An 11684-nucleotide genomic window follows, 5' to 3' on the forward strand; every position below is an offset into this window, starting at 1 on the left:
CGATGCTAGAGCATGTGCGCTGGAGTTTCTGGAAGGATCATGAATTTTTCTGGCAACTCTAGTTTGTTCGAGACGCCGAGGGTTTTTAGTATATAAACCTGGCAAACAAAGCGAGCGAGATAGGGCATAGAGGGAATAGATATGCAGATAGATGGAAGAGATAGATTGAAGAGAGAGAGAGAGATAATTGAGTAAAGTGAGCAGGAGGCACCGTAAGTAGCGTGTGTGTATCGCTGTGATTTATAGCGTGTGTTATAAAGGTTATTAAGTTTAAAGTGACTGTGGAAATTCTGTGTATTACAAAGTTGTATCGAGAAAGAATAAAGTAGTTTTAATTAAGAAAGGACTTGTATCGCTGAAGTTCCTCGGAAAGAATTTATACCGGAAATTAACAAACAAGCAGATATGCAACAGTATGTATATCACATGTTTAAATCAGACCTGAATCCTAATGTGGTATTATTCAATTCTAGATTACCCATGTCAGTGATAATTCTCATTATATATATTCAAAAGGAGTTTGACTAACAGCTCATACTAACTTCTTAAAAATTATACACCATCCTTTTACTTGGGTACAACACAAACTCTGCTGAAGTGACAAAGAAACTCGACCAAACAAGTATAAATCCTTTTGCATGACCACAGCGATATAAAACCTTAGCCTGAAGCGAAATATAAAGCAAGTTTCTAATTAGTTATGTCCCTTTCACGAAAATGTGAACAATATATATATAAATATTCGTAAATATACCTGAATAAAGATATATTTTAGCTATAGAATAGTAAAGCTTAGCACTTTTACACTGCCATAGTAATGTAGAAGTGATACGTTTAAGATTTCTAAAACATAAAAAAATTAGATTTATTGATTTGTTTATCGCTAAGCACAAAATTATACACACTTTGATTATCTGTTCTCTGCACATCACGGATATCGAAACCCGATTTTTAACGTTATAAGTTATAAGAATTACTGTTGAGCCAACTATCATTCATACCACGTTGAAAAAATTCGAGTCTCGTCTGATTCCCGTAGATACCCAATGTCGGGTCTGGTTAGTACTTGGAAGAGAGACCACCTGGTAATACCAGGTGATGATGGCATAACGTTAGTGCGCTTGAATCAGAATTAGAGGGTCGCGGGTTTGAATCCCCGTCCCACTAAACATGCTCGCCGTTTCAGCCACGGGGGCGTTATAGTGTGATGGTCAATCCCACTCTTCGTTAGTAAAAGAGTAACCTAAGGGTTGGCTGTGGGTGGTGGTGATTAGCTACCTTCCCTCTAGTTTTTCATTGCTAAATTACGGACGGCTAGCGCAGATAGCCCTCGTGTAGCTTTACGCAAAATTCAAAACAATTCAAACCAAACTGATGAACCACTTGGAGGGGGGATTTATTGGTAAAAATATGCTTAGAATTTTTGTTATTTTCACGCCTATCTTCAGATAATGTTAGCCAATTATTACAATATCTTTAATTCCTGTTTCAGGTTCAGTGGGTGCTTCTGTTTTTTGGGGCAAATTCTTCGGTATTTCAAAACTCTAACTTTATGTTTTAGAGTAACTTTATGCATGGTAGAGTGTATTGAATTTGTAGTTTTATGGACTGTACCTGTCTGGGGTATAGAGGTGGGCGACGTTTCGATTTCTGTACTAAGGCAGAAGCTGTTCGTAAAACTTCAAAACGCTGAATTATTGTTATTTTAATTTTGCCTTTAGATGGCGGAAGGATTTAATCTTGAAGAAAACGTGTTTTGATGGTAGTTGTGGTCGTTAGTAGCGTTACCTATACATCAGGATTTAAATAAGTTTGAAAAGTATATCTAGAAATAAAAATCTATTGATAAATTAAACCAATCATATATTGCTATAGTCTGGAACAGCAGTGAGTAGATTAAAATTTGTATTAAAATTAAAAGCACATTTTTATACTGCTTGATATCTGTTCTATTTTGGACTAAACACGGCAAAGGCCAAGCAACGAAATTAGTGACACCGACTCACTAGTCCGTCAATTTTTACTTTGTTTTATTGTCCTGGGGACATTCATTTAACTTATCAAATTTATTTGAATGTTTTAGTGGTAAAACCTTAGAATATAACTATTAGACTGACTAGCAGTAGCATATAGTTGAGTCATACTCAGAGTCAGTCTTACTTTTTGTCTTGGCTTTAAATTGAATATATATTTTTTATACTGTCTTTCTTTGTTAGTTAAAAAATAAGTGCAAAAAATCATACTCATTCATAGGACTAGGAGGGGAAACGATACTTTCTAATTCTGTTTCTAAGCGGTTTTGTTTAGGATTATTACTATTACTATTAGATGAAGAGACACTTCTATTTTAAGTTTAACTGGTCTGTGAGTAGTCGTTAATTGTGACTGTGACCTGAAAGCTGAGGCAGAATTTATGTTGTAATTGTAAATATCCATGCATTTTGATGAAAATTAAACTTGAGTTAAACTTAAAGATTAGATTGTTTAGATTATATTTGTAAATTTTAACAGCCAGTAAACTGTTGAATGTATTATTAAAGCAAAAAATAATTGCAGTGTGTCATTGTATCTTACTAGAACTAAAAGTGAAATCTCAAATATATATAAAAGTTTTAAATAGACTGTAATCTTAACATATAAAAACAAAAGGAATAAAAATTCATAATACAAGTGATGGAAATTTGACTTGATGATGTAAGTAGTTGCAGGATGTTATCTGGGATGGAAAGGTTGTCATACAAGGACAGGTTAAGAATTTTCTCTTGAAAGAAGAACAGTTAGAGGGGATCTGATTGAGTTGTTTAATATTGTTAAGAAAACTGATAGTGTTAATGCATTATTTGTTTTCGTACTTAATGATGAGAAAGGTAGGACTGGGGAACAGGAATGTAAATTTTGGTAGGGCAGCAGTCATTTTTAGCTAAGAAAATTATATTTCTCTAACTAGATGGTTGTAATTTGCAATAGGTTGTCTTGAAATGTGAGGGATGCAGTAAATTTAAGGGAAGACTTGATAAATATTTTGAATTATATAGGTTGACTTTGAGTTTCTTTATTTTTTAAGTTAAGTGAATAAGATGGCCTAGACAGAGCCAATAAATTCCTTGTTATCCTTAAATTTTATGTTAAATGCTATTGACAATTATAGATTACTGGGTACTATATAAGGGTCACAAACTTCTAAGTTCATATGCTGCTGGTATAAAAAATTATCAGTCATGTAATAAATAAAATTTATAAAACTGAAAAAAGTACACATTATAAATAAGTAAACAATTAGCTTCTGTCATTTCCAGTGGTTTACAAGAGGCCATTTGGACTGTCTGAGCTGTTTGTTTGTAAAGTTAAGATATTGTTATTACTAACAGAAACTCTGCTCTACTGGTGGCTGTTTGTGCTAGTAATTACTAATTGTATATTCATATCTCATTGAAAACAATTTAGAAAAAGTGAACATTTTCTAAAAGAAGAGTTTTTCTGGGAAGCACTGCATGGAAAAATGTACAGAGGTCAAAACTTTTATAAATTTTACTGATATAAACTGTAATGTTGTTTTATGTATTAAAAGTGGTACCATTCATTGAAAAAATAAGTTTTTTTAAGAACTACAGTTCCTCAGTACTACATTTAAACATTACATCAATAAAGATATAATCAAACCATCAAGTACAGTCCTAGTGAAAGTTGTATTCTTGTTGTGAGGAGAGTACTTTTATTTAAAATTGCATTCTGTTGTAAAAAATGGCTGTTGCACATACCACAGTTATTTTTCTGAATCTTGAATACCTAAAGTGTAAAATTTTTTATGGATTTGTGTTTCTGGTGCCATTTAATAGATGGTGCAGGAGTTTTGGTTATATACCTAGATAGTGACATACACGCTACATCCATTGTAGTAAGATATGGAGCTTTTACAAGTTACAGAACATGTAGTCAAAGATATAAAAACTATTATTAAGTAGATTTGGCCATGTATTCCTCTTTTTATTGAATAACCCAAAAGAACTTACCCAGCAAACCGTTATAACAATACAATACAATGCAATAAAATAAAATTAATTAAAAAAGGCAATTGAAGTGCATCATAGGATAACTAGTGTACATTACACATGAATAATTATTTAAATGTTACATAAGATTTTCCATACTTTGTTTTCCTCTGTATGTGGCCACGACACAGTGATACGCAACCTAAATGCTTGATGTTTTAAATGCATTGGATATGTAATAGACCCCCCAGTGTATAAAGGAAACTGTGTACTTATCCCAAAGTTATCCAGTGTTAAATTTATGTTTATGGTAGGCTATTTAACTGTTTGCGTAACAAATTTTTATTTAACTTGGTTAACCATGAAAATAGCCCTGACCTACAACCTGAAGTTTTCACTCAACGTTAACGAGTATTTCTTGTGCTTACAGTGTGATGCTGATCTCTTAATTTAAGTAGTTTTTCACATTCATTTAACTATAACACTAATGGTCATCATTAGATCTTGGCCACTAGTGGTATTTACTAATTAATTAATCAGTGGCCACATTAACTGAATACAGAAAAAAAAGACTGTTGTTGATGGGTACTACCAGAGAGCAAAGAGTTTACCATCCTTTCAGTCAGCAATTCACAAGAAAAAATAAAAAATTGGCAGATAGCATTATTAGCTATACCATAACAAAGAAAAAGAAGAACAATTGTGGTGGCAATATTTCAATTACTTTGATGATTGGAATAATCAAAATTGGCAATAATTAGAAACCATGATTTTGACTAGTTGATGAAATCATAATTTTTATTATCGATTCTTGGAGTAATTGAAAATAGTGATAATTGTTAATTTCGAATAGTTGGTTATTTTCATGACAATTAATATAATTGGAAGTTAGATTAACTGATTTTTGAAATAATTGAAAACAGTAATAATCATAAACACTAATTTTAATTCATTGATTTCACCATAATTTCAATTAATTGACTAGTTTGGGTGAAACTAATTGATGTAATCCTTGCTCCTAAGTAACTGATTATATCAATTAAATTGCCCAGCCCTAGTTATTATTCAAACCATATCACAAATGTATAGTACTTATATGTGTATACACATTTTGAAATTCATCTGTGTATGTTTTATGCATGTTTCAGGTGAACGTATTTCTCGTCAAAAATGGGAAAAAGGAGTAAAAGGCAGAAACAAGTTAAAGCTAGTACAAGATATCCTGCAAAGGTAAGGAGGTTTTGAAAGCTAAATGGTAGTACCATATGTGAGATACAGTAATATCTAAGAGGTATATAATTTGTGAATTCTGTATTAAGAGGTATGATTTCTATATATTTGCTATGTGGTTACTACACACTATTACAATAGACTGTATGGAATTAATTTGATAGATTTATAACATCATGAATTTTTGCTCAATAAAAGAACAAAGTTAACTTATTCTTTAAACAAAATGTTTTTTGGGAGATGCTAGATTTTTCAATCTATCCCAGTAAAAATGCATCAAAATTAGAAAAATTACTCTCAAGAAAAGCAGGAGAATGCATAAAATTTAATCCAGAACCCAAGAATTCCCAAGACCCCAAGGCAAGCCCTGGACCCTGGCCAAAATGGGTGTGTTGATGGCACACATTCTCTCACTTCATTTGTTCAAATAAATTTTGCCTCTCCCAAATATCCTGAACTTAATAAGCGGTAGTAGTACAAGGCAACCCGTATCTTAACCCATAAGTTTGGTTTAAATTTGAAGATGGAATTGGGGGTGGGGGGCAAACGTTTTTCAATTTCTTAATTGAACCTTCTTGGTGACTACATCCCATTAATTAGGCCAAAACACAAAATAATTTAAAAACCTTTTACCATTGTTTAGTAATAATTTTGAACAAAAGGTCATGGGTCATTAGTGACACAGGTCATGCAAAAGGTACAATTTGGTGTTAATTTTATCTGAAAAGGTGTGGCATAGAAAAGTGTCACGAATAAAGGCACATGAAAGAACTTTGCTACTTCTCAGTGCAAAAGATGTTCAATGTGCCCTATATCTAAAAGAGAGAAAAACTAGCATATAGTGTGCAAAATGCAGCAGAGTTACCTGTTCTACTTCTGCACACTCACACACAATGAAAACAACTGTTTGTGCTAACTACAATTTATAGCTATTATGTTTGAAGAACTGCAATATATGTTTGCTGATGATACAGTATTTCTGTTGGTAATCTGGTATTGTGACCATCCTGCTTGTGTTTTGTTTGACTTGATTAAATAAATTTATACATAAATGTGGTCTGAACTATTTTTTTACTTTGGTGGGTCAGTTGTGACCCATGTTATGCACTAATGTAAGTAAATTACTTCATGCATTTAAGGATAAATTTGATGTGTTAAATCATCAGTACAGCTTACTGCTATTTTTTTGTACAAGTTTGATAATTGATAAAGTAATATGAAAAGTTACAATCCTTATATAATGCCTTCAGCTTATGGCATATTTAGTAAATCAGTACACAAAAGTATGCTTTTTAGTTTTTATACACTTATGAGATATAGTTGAAAAGATGAGTATTTCAACACGATATCTTAACCTCCTCTCACAAAATAGCTTTTCTTGATTATTACTGCTCTCTATCGACACAAATTTTCAATGCTCGCTGGTAGCCTTCCACCTCCTGCTTCTGCATATCCACATTCAAGTAATCATTCAGCAGCCATACATCAGTAGGAGTGCTATATAACTTCTATTGTAACCAGCACCCTTTTCACATTTGCACTCGTTAATCACTTCTCGATTGGCAGTAGTACTGTACAAAAGTGCTGGTTTGTGCTTGCAGATTTGTTGACGTTTTCCTTTATACTACAGACTTATTTTTTTCTTTAATATTTATTTACATTTTCACGTTTTGGAATTGTGAAAGGTTACTTTTTCCAACTTTTCATACTTTTTCAGGGGCATTTTTGATTAGCGTATTGTGGATCCTACTCTGTGGTAAGTGGTGCCTACTTGTTTATAATTATTATTTTTTTTAAATCTACGCTATCCATCCTGTGACCATGCTCGATGTCAGTTACATTGTAGCCCTTCCTACTGTGGACCTGATGTATAATTCTAGATGCTGCCAGGTGTTGGTTGTGTGTCTCCGTTCTGTTGTCATATATGTCTAAACAATTACATTGCAGGATTGGGTTATGCACACCATGAAGATGGGGTGTTCCATAGGACTGCTGGTAGTTCTCTCTAGTGGTGTTTTGCTTTATAAATATGTTCGTCCTGAGCCATACACTCATGGACTAACATGAGTAAGGCACATAGAGATTTCTGAGACTCTTCCTAACATGGACCTGATGTACAATTTCCAGGTGCCACCAGGTTTTAGTTCAATGACTCTGTCAATGTGGTAGCTCTGCTTTTCAAAATAGGGTATTGAGGTCACCCGTTGCACTGTCTATGGTGATGTGGTTCTCAGGAGTCTCCAACACATTTTCCCTTCTTACTTCTAATGGAGTATTGGAGTCCTTACCACTTATCAGTGATTTCTGATTGTGACATGATCGCTAAAACTAATATTATGTTTTTGATTGTAATTTTTGGCTCATGCAGTCTGCAAAGTTGGATTCAAAAGTGTTTGCCCTAAAATACATATATTTACAACAAACAATGTATGTACAGTAAGGTAGATATTCCAAACAACTTACAAGTTTGCAATTTTTACTTGCCTATTCTTGGAAAGTATTGACAAAAAAGAAATTGTATGTATATCTTTCAAATATGAGAGCCTTGATGCATGCTTGGTATCATATATAAAAAGTAAAAAAAGAGACCATTCTGATTGAAAACAAGAGTTATCTTTATAAAAGCTCAAATAATAATTCTATATTTCAAATTTTATAAATGAATTTTTATATAGCAATTCCATTACACTGATACAAAAAGTTTAAATATAGGACAAAGTGATGACATTCTTATTAATGAAAGTGCATTTACTTTGAATACATAGGCATTCATAGTGATGATGTTTGTGGATTGTACATGACATGACTGATGAGTATACATTAAGTTTAGGAAGGTACATTATGGTTTTTCATAAGTTCTGCTCAGTTAAGAAATGCTTAGATCAGTTTATGTTGATTCAAACTTTTAATGGCTCTTTTTATTTTAAGGGGCCAGTGGACTACCTAGCAGATACTTTTTACAGGCCTGCTGCCATTTTTTGGGGCCATTGGCTCCCGGGTTCCTGATAATTTTGAGCCCTGCTTCCCTCTCTTGATAGGAAGCATCTCTGATCATCTATTTTACATATGGCACATGGACCCAAGATGAATTCTCTCTCCACAACCACATGCTTTAACTTTTGGTACACTGTTTGGCATGATACAATTATTACTACCCCTAATGAATCACTTAGTTATGTTTCTTTCCAACAATTCTTTTTTAATTAACCATCACTGGGTAATCCTTTGCTTGCAAACTTCGAACTTTCCTTCTTGGGACTATTCTCAGTGGGTTGGTTTCTTTGCCTGTCATGAACCAAGTACTATGACTGGGTTGTGGATCACCTCCCTTGACAGGACCATGTTCTGCTTGCAGTATGTATATTCTCTCCCTGTTTCCTATGGGGTTCTCTCTTAAGGACTCTACTTATTGTTGCCTAGCAAACCCTCTCACTTTCATGCTTCCTCTCTATTGATCATGTGTTCTCCATCCCTCGGCCCTGGCTGTCAGTGCCTTATGCCTGGTCTGGTCTTTTACTTGTCATAATGCTCACTCACCTTCCCAGCCTTTACTTGGCCTTGCTTAGAGACACTCCTTGTTGTTTCTTCTTGGGTGTACCCTCTGACTGGCTTAACCTTGGTTCTTTGCCATCTGTCAACCCAATCCCCTCTTCTCTTGCCATTTAAACATTCTATTACTTCAACATCTACCATCTCTTTTCCATCACTGGATTTTGTCCTTCTGCCTTCACATTCAGTTTAGTTCAGTCCTTTATGCATGAAACCAGACTTTACCATCTTGTGGTCCATTCCTTTTCTGGGCATAATTCTACTTGGTCCTTTTACCTGCATGGTGGGGCAATGACTTTCAATGTTGATTCATCTGTCACCATTTTATTCCTCACAATTCTACTGTCAGACATCTGCCTTCCTTTACCAGGGTGTTTTACAGGGTTCAGCAGTCTCTGCTTTTGCCAATTATTGGAGCCTTGTCTTCATCATTTTGCCAGTTCAATACTGCAAGGTGTTTTCTCTTTTGTTCAGGTCCTTCCTTATTCACACACACACTTACCCTCTTCTCACCCAACTGGGACCTCAATGTCATTCTGCATGTTCTGACCCATTCCCGTTCATGTCGTTAGCAACCTGCAACTTCCACTGCCTTCGTTTCAAACATATTCTTTTTTCTTTTCACTTGTGATGTCAGTTGTTTCCTCTTTATGTCAATGACTCATCCCATACCCTTTCCATCATCCTGTTATTTTTCTTCCTCCCTCTGTCTTCAGCTGCTTAAGGAGGAGATCTCTACCCTTCTCATCTCTCCTGTCCTTCTATTTTACTCTTCTATGCTCGTTAGGACCCAGTCAGACTTTTTTACCCTGTTCGTGCTGTTTGTTGCTTCTAAGCTTGTACCTCTCACTTTATGGGTTTCTGTCTTTCACTCTTTATTCCCTGGGATTTCTCTTCTGCCTTTATTAGTATGGTCTGCCACATTCTTTGTTGGGTCTCCTCCTTTTTAGAGATTGTTCCTCGCAAATGGTCTGCATCTAGTTCCATCAGATTTGTCACCTCTCTCATTCACTTGCAGCTTGTTTCCTACTGCCACTAGACATGATTATTCATGTTGGCATGTGAACTACTTCACATAACTTTGTCACCCACTCTGCCTCTGTTTGCTGTCATACAATATGCCCACTATATTTAGATGGGTGAGTACATTCCTCTTTGGTTTCTAGCATTTTCTTCCAGGATCTTGCCAGATGGCTGTTGGTGCCTCCCAGGGTACACTTATTTCCCCAAATCCTTCATCAAGCCAGGATAATTGAAAGTGCTCATACTATACCCCCCCTGGCTCCACATACGCCCACTGTTGAGATGGGGTGTTCTGCAAGACCACTTGAGGTATCCTCGTAGTATATTCTGACATCTATCTACTGTCCGATCCAGACAATACCTATTCCATTGCTACCCTGCTTGCTACCCTGACTTGTGTTTGCCGGCTTTTCAAAATAGGTTTATGTGGTCACCCTTTGTACTGTCTCCAGTAAAAGATATTTCTGACAGGCATGCAAAGGAGGTCAGGGCAATTTCTCTGTGTCTCCCCATTGCAAATTCTCCCTCCCTCTTTTCCATTGAGTGGAGCAACGAAGACCCCTACCACTTACCAGTTCCTAGCCACTGGGGTGGTGGACCATGGAAAACAGTTGCTGATTGGGACCTAATAGCTGGGGCTCCACAAATGGTGGCAATAAGTGGGAAGTGTAGCACATGTCACCTTTCTTATAATTATGCTCTTATCATGTTAGTGTCCCCCATTCTACTGCCACCTGGATGTTGGTTCCCAGATGGTCTAGTGTTGGATTGGCTTAAGACCAGCCAACATAAGTTTTTACACATGTGGTTGGTAGGGATCCTCCTCCTACTGCAGACCAGATGAAAAACTCCTGATGCCACATGGTTTTGGACTGGAGTTGACTCACCACATTTGCATTCCCTCTTCCTATTGTTGCCTGGGTGTTGGGTTTTCAAATGGTTTGGTGTTGGTTGTGTACTGGGTCTGCATACAAGTGCCCTGCCTGGGTTGTTGGAATGGAAGTTGCTTTTTCCTTCTGCTTCCTGGTCATGAGATGAAGATGGTTGTGACCCTCCTCCTCCCACCACAGCCAGGAATATACATATCCAATGGTTTTGGACTTGAGTTGAATATCTGCAATCATCTCCTGTTCAGATGAGTTGAGGTGAGCACTTCCTAATAAATCATGCCCTCCTCCTTTAGCAGAGGACTGTGCTGTTGAATCAATGCACATACTAACATTATACAATCTATGGCATGTATTCTGTGTACTCTTCCCGCAGCTGGTGTCAGTTGAAGAAGTATACCAATAGAACCGAGGTGAGCACTTGGTGCAGTCTGATCGTGCCCAAACCATACTACATATATATTGGCTCTCTGACTTCTTGTGTGCAAGTACTTGGGTGGCCACATTCATAGTCCATCCATATTCATGACACATGAGGCTTGTTTGCCTAATCCAGAGAGTACCCTGGAAGAGATGAGAGCTTCTATGAGTGTGCTCCTATGGAGCCCCCTGCTATTAGGTGTCATACTCTGTGGGTTTCCTTCGGGCACTTTCTGAAGGGAGCTCATCTACATAGCTTGTACAGAGGTGTGTATCATCTTGAAGGTTAACATTTTCCTTACTTGAAAATATATTTCTGATAAATACTCACCTCTCACACACTTCCTACCCTTCTTCCCCACTTCTGGTGCAAGTATTTCTTCATCATGGAATGAAGATTGCGAGTGCAAAAACATAGAGGGAGATAGTCTGCAGAGAGGTTGTGTCACCCTCCAATTGATGGAGAGCTTTTGCTGCATAATTATGTCATTATGTAGTAGCACAACTCATAAGAAATCTCATGAGTTTGGATGGGAGTTGCCTAAAGGCTAGTGACATGAAAATCTTTAAGGAAGATGCACAAGAA

At 36.1% G+C, this 11684-nt stretch overlaps 1 protein-coding gene across 4 annotated transcripts in view; it reads left to right on the forward strand.

Annotated features, from left to right (window-relative positions):
* Positions 1-1383: 1383 nt before the first annotated feature.
* The window catches only part of LOC106464573 (tRNA (cytosine(34)-C(5))-methyltransferase-like), a 52674-nt gene continuing 42373 nt past the window's right edge, over positions 1384-11684 (forward strand). Inside the window, exons 1-2 of one of the 4 annotated variants that reach the window (XM_022392308.1) lie at positions 1384-1402; positions 5138-5219. In XM_022392308.1, coding sequence (XP_022248016.1) covers positions 5160-5219 — 60 coding nt within the window. In that variant the 5' untranslated portion in view covers positions 1384-1402; positions 5138-5159. Of the gene's footprint in view, positions 1403-1730; positions 1888-1989; positions 2009-3490; positions 3510-5137; positions 5220-11684 lie in introns of those variants that run through there. The other 3 variants (XM_013924725.2, XM_022392309.1, XM_022392307.1) reach the window with 3 other exon arrangements.

Source organism: Limulus polyphemus, unplaced genomic scaffold (assembly GCF_000517525.1).
Source record: "Limulus polyphemus unplaced genomic scaffold, Limulus_polyphemus-2.1.2 Scaffold1691, whole genome shotgun sequence".
Classification (NCBI taxonomy): Eukaryota; Metazoa; Arthropoda; class Merostomata; order Xiphosura; family Limulidae; genus Limulus; species Limulus polyphemus.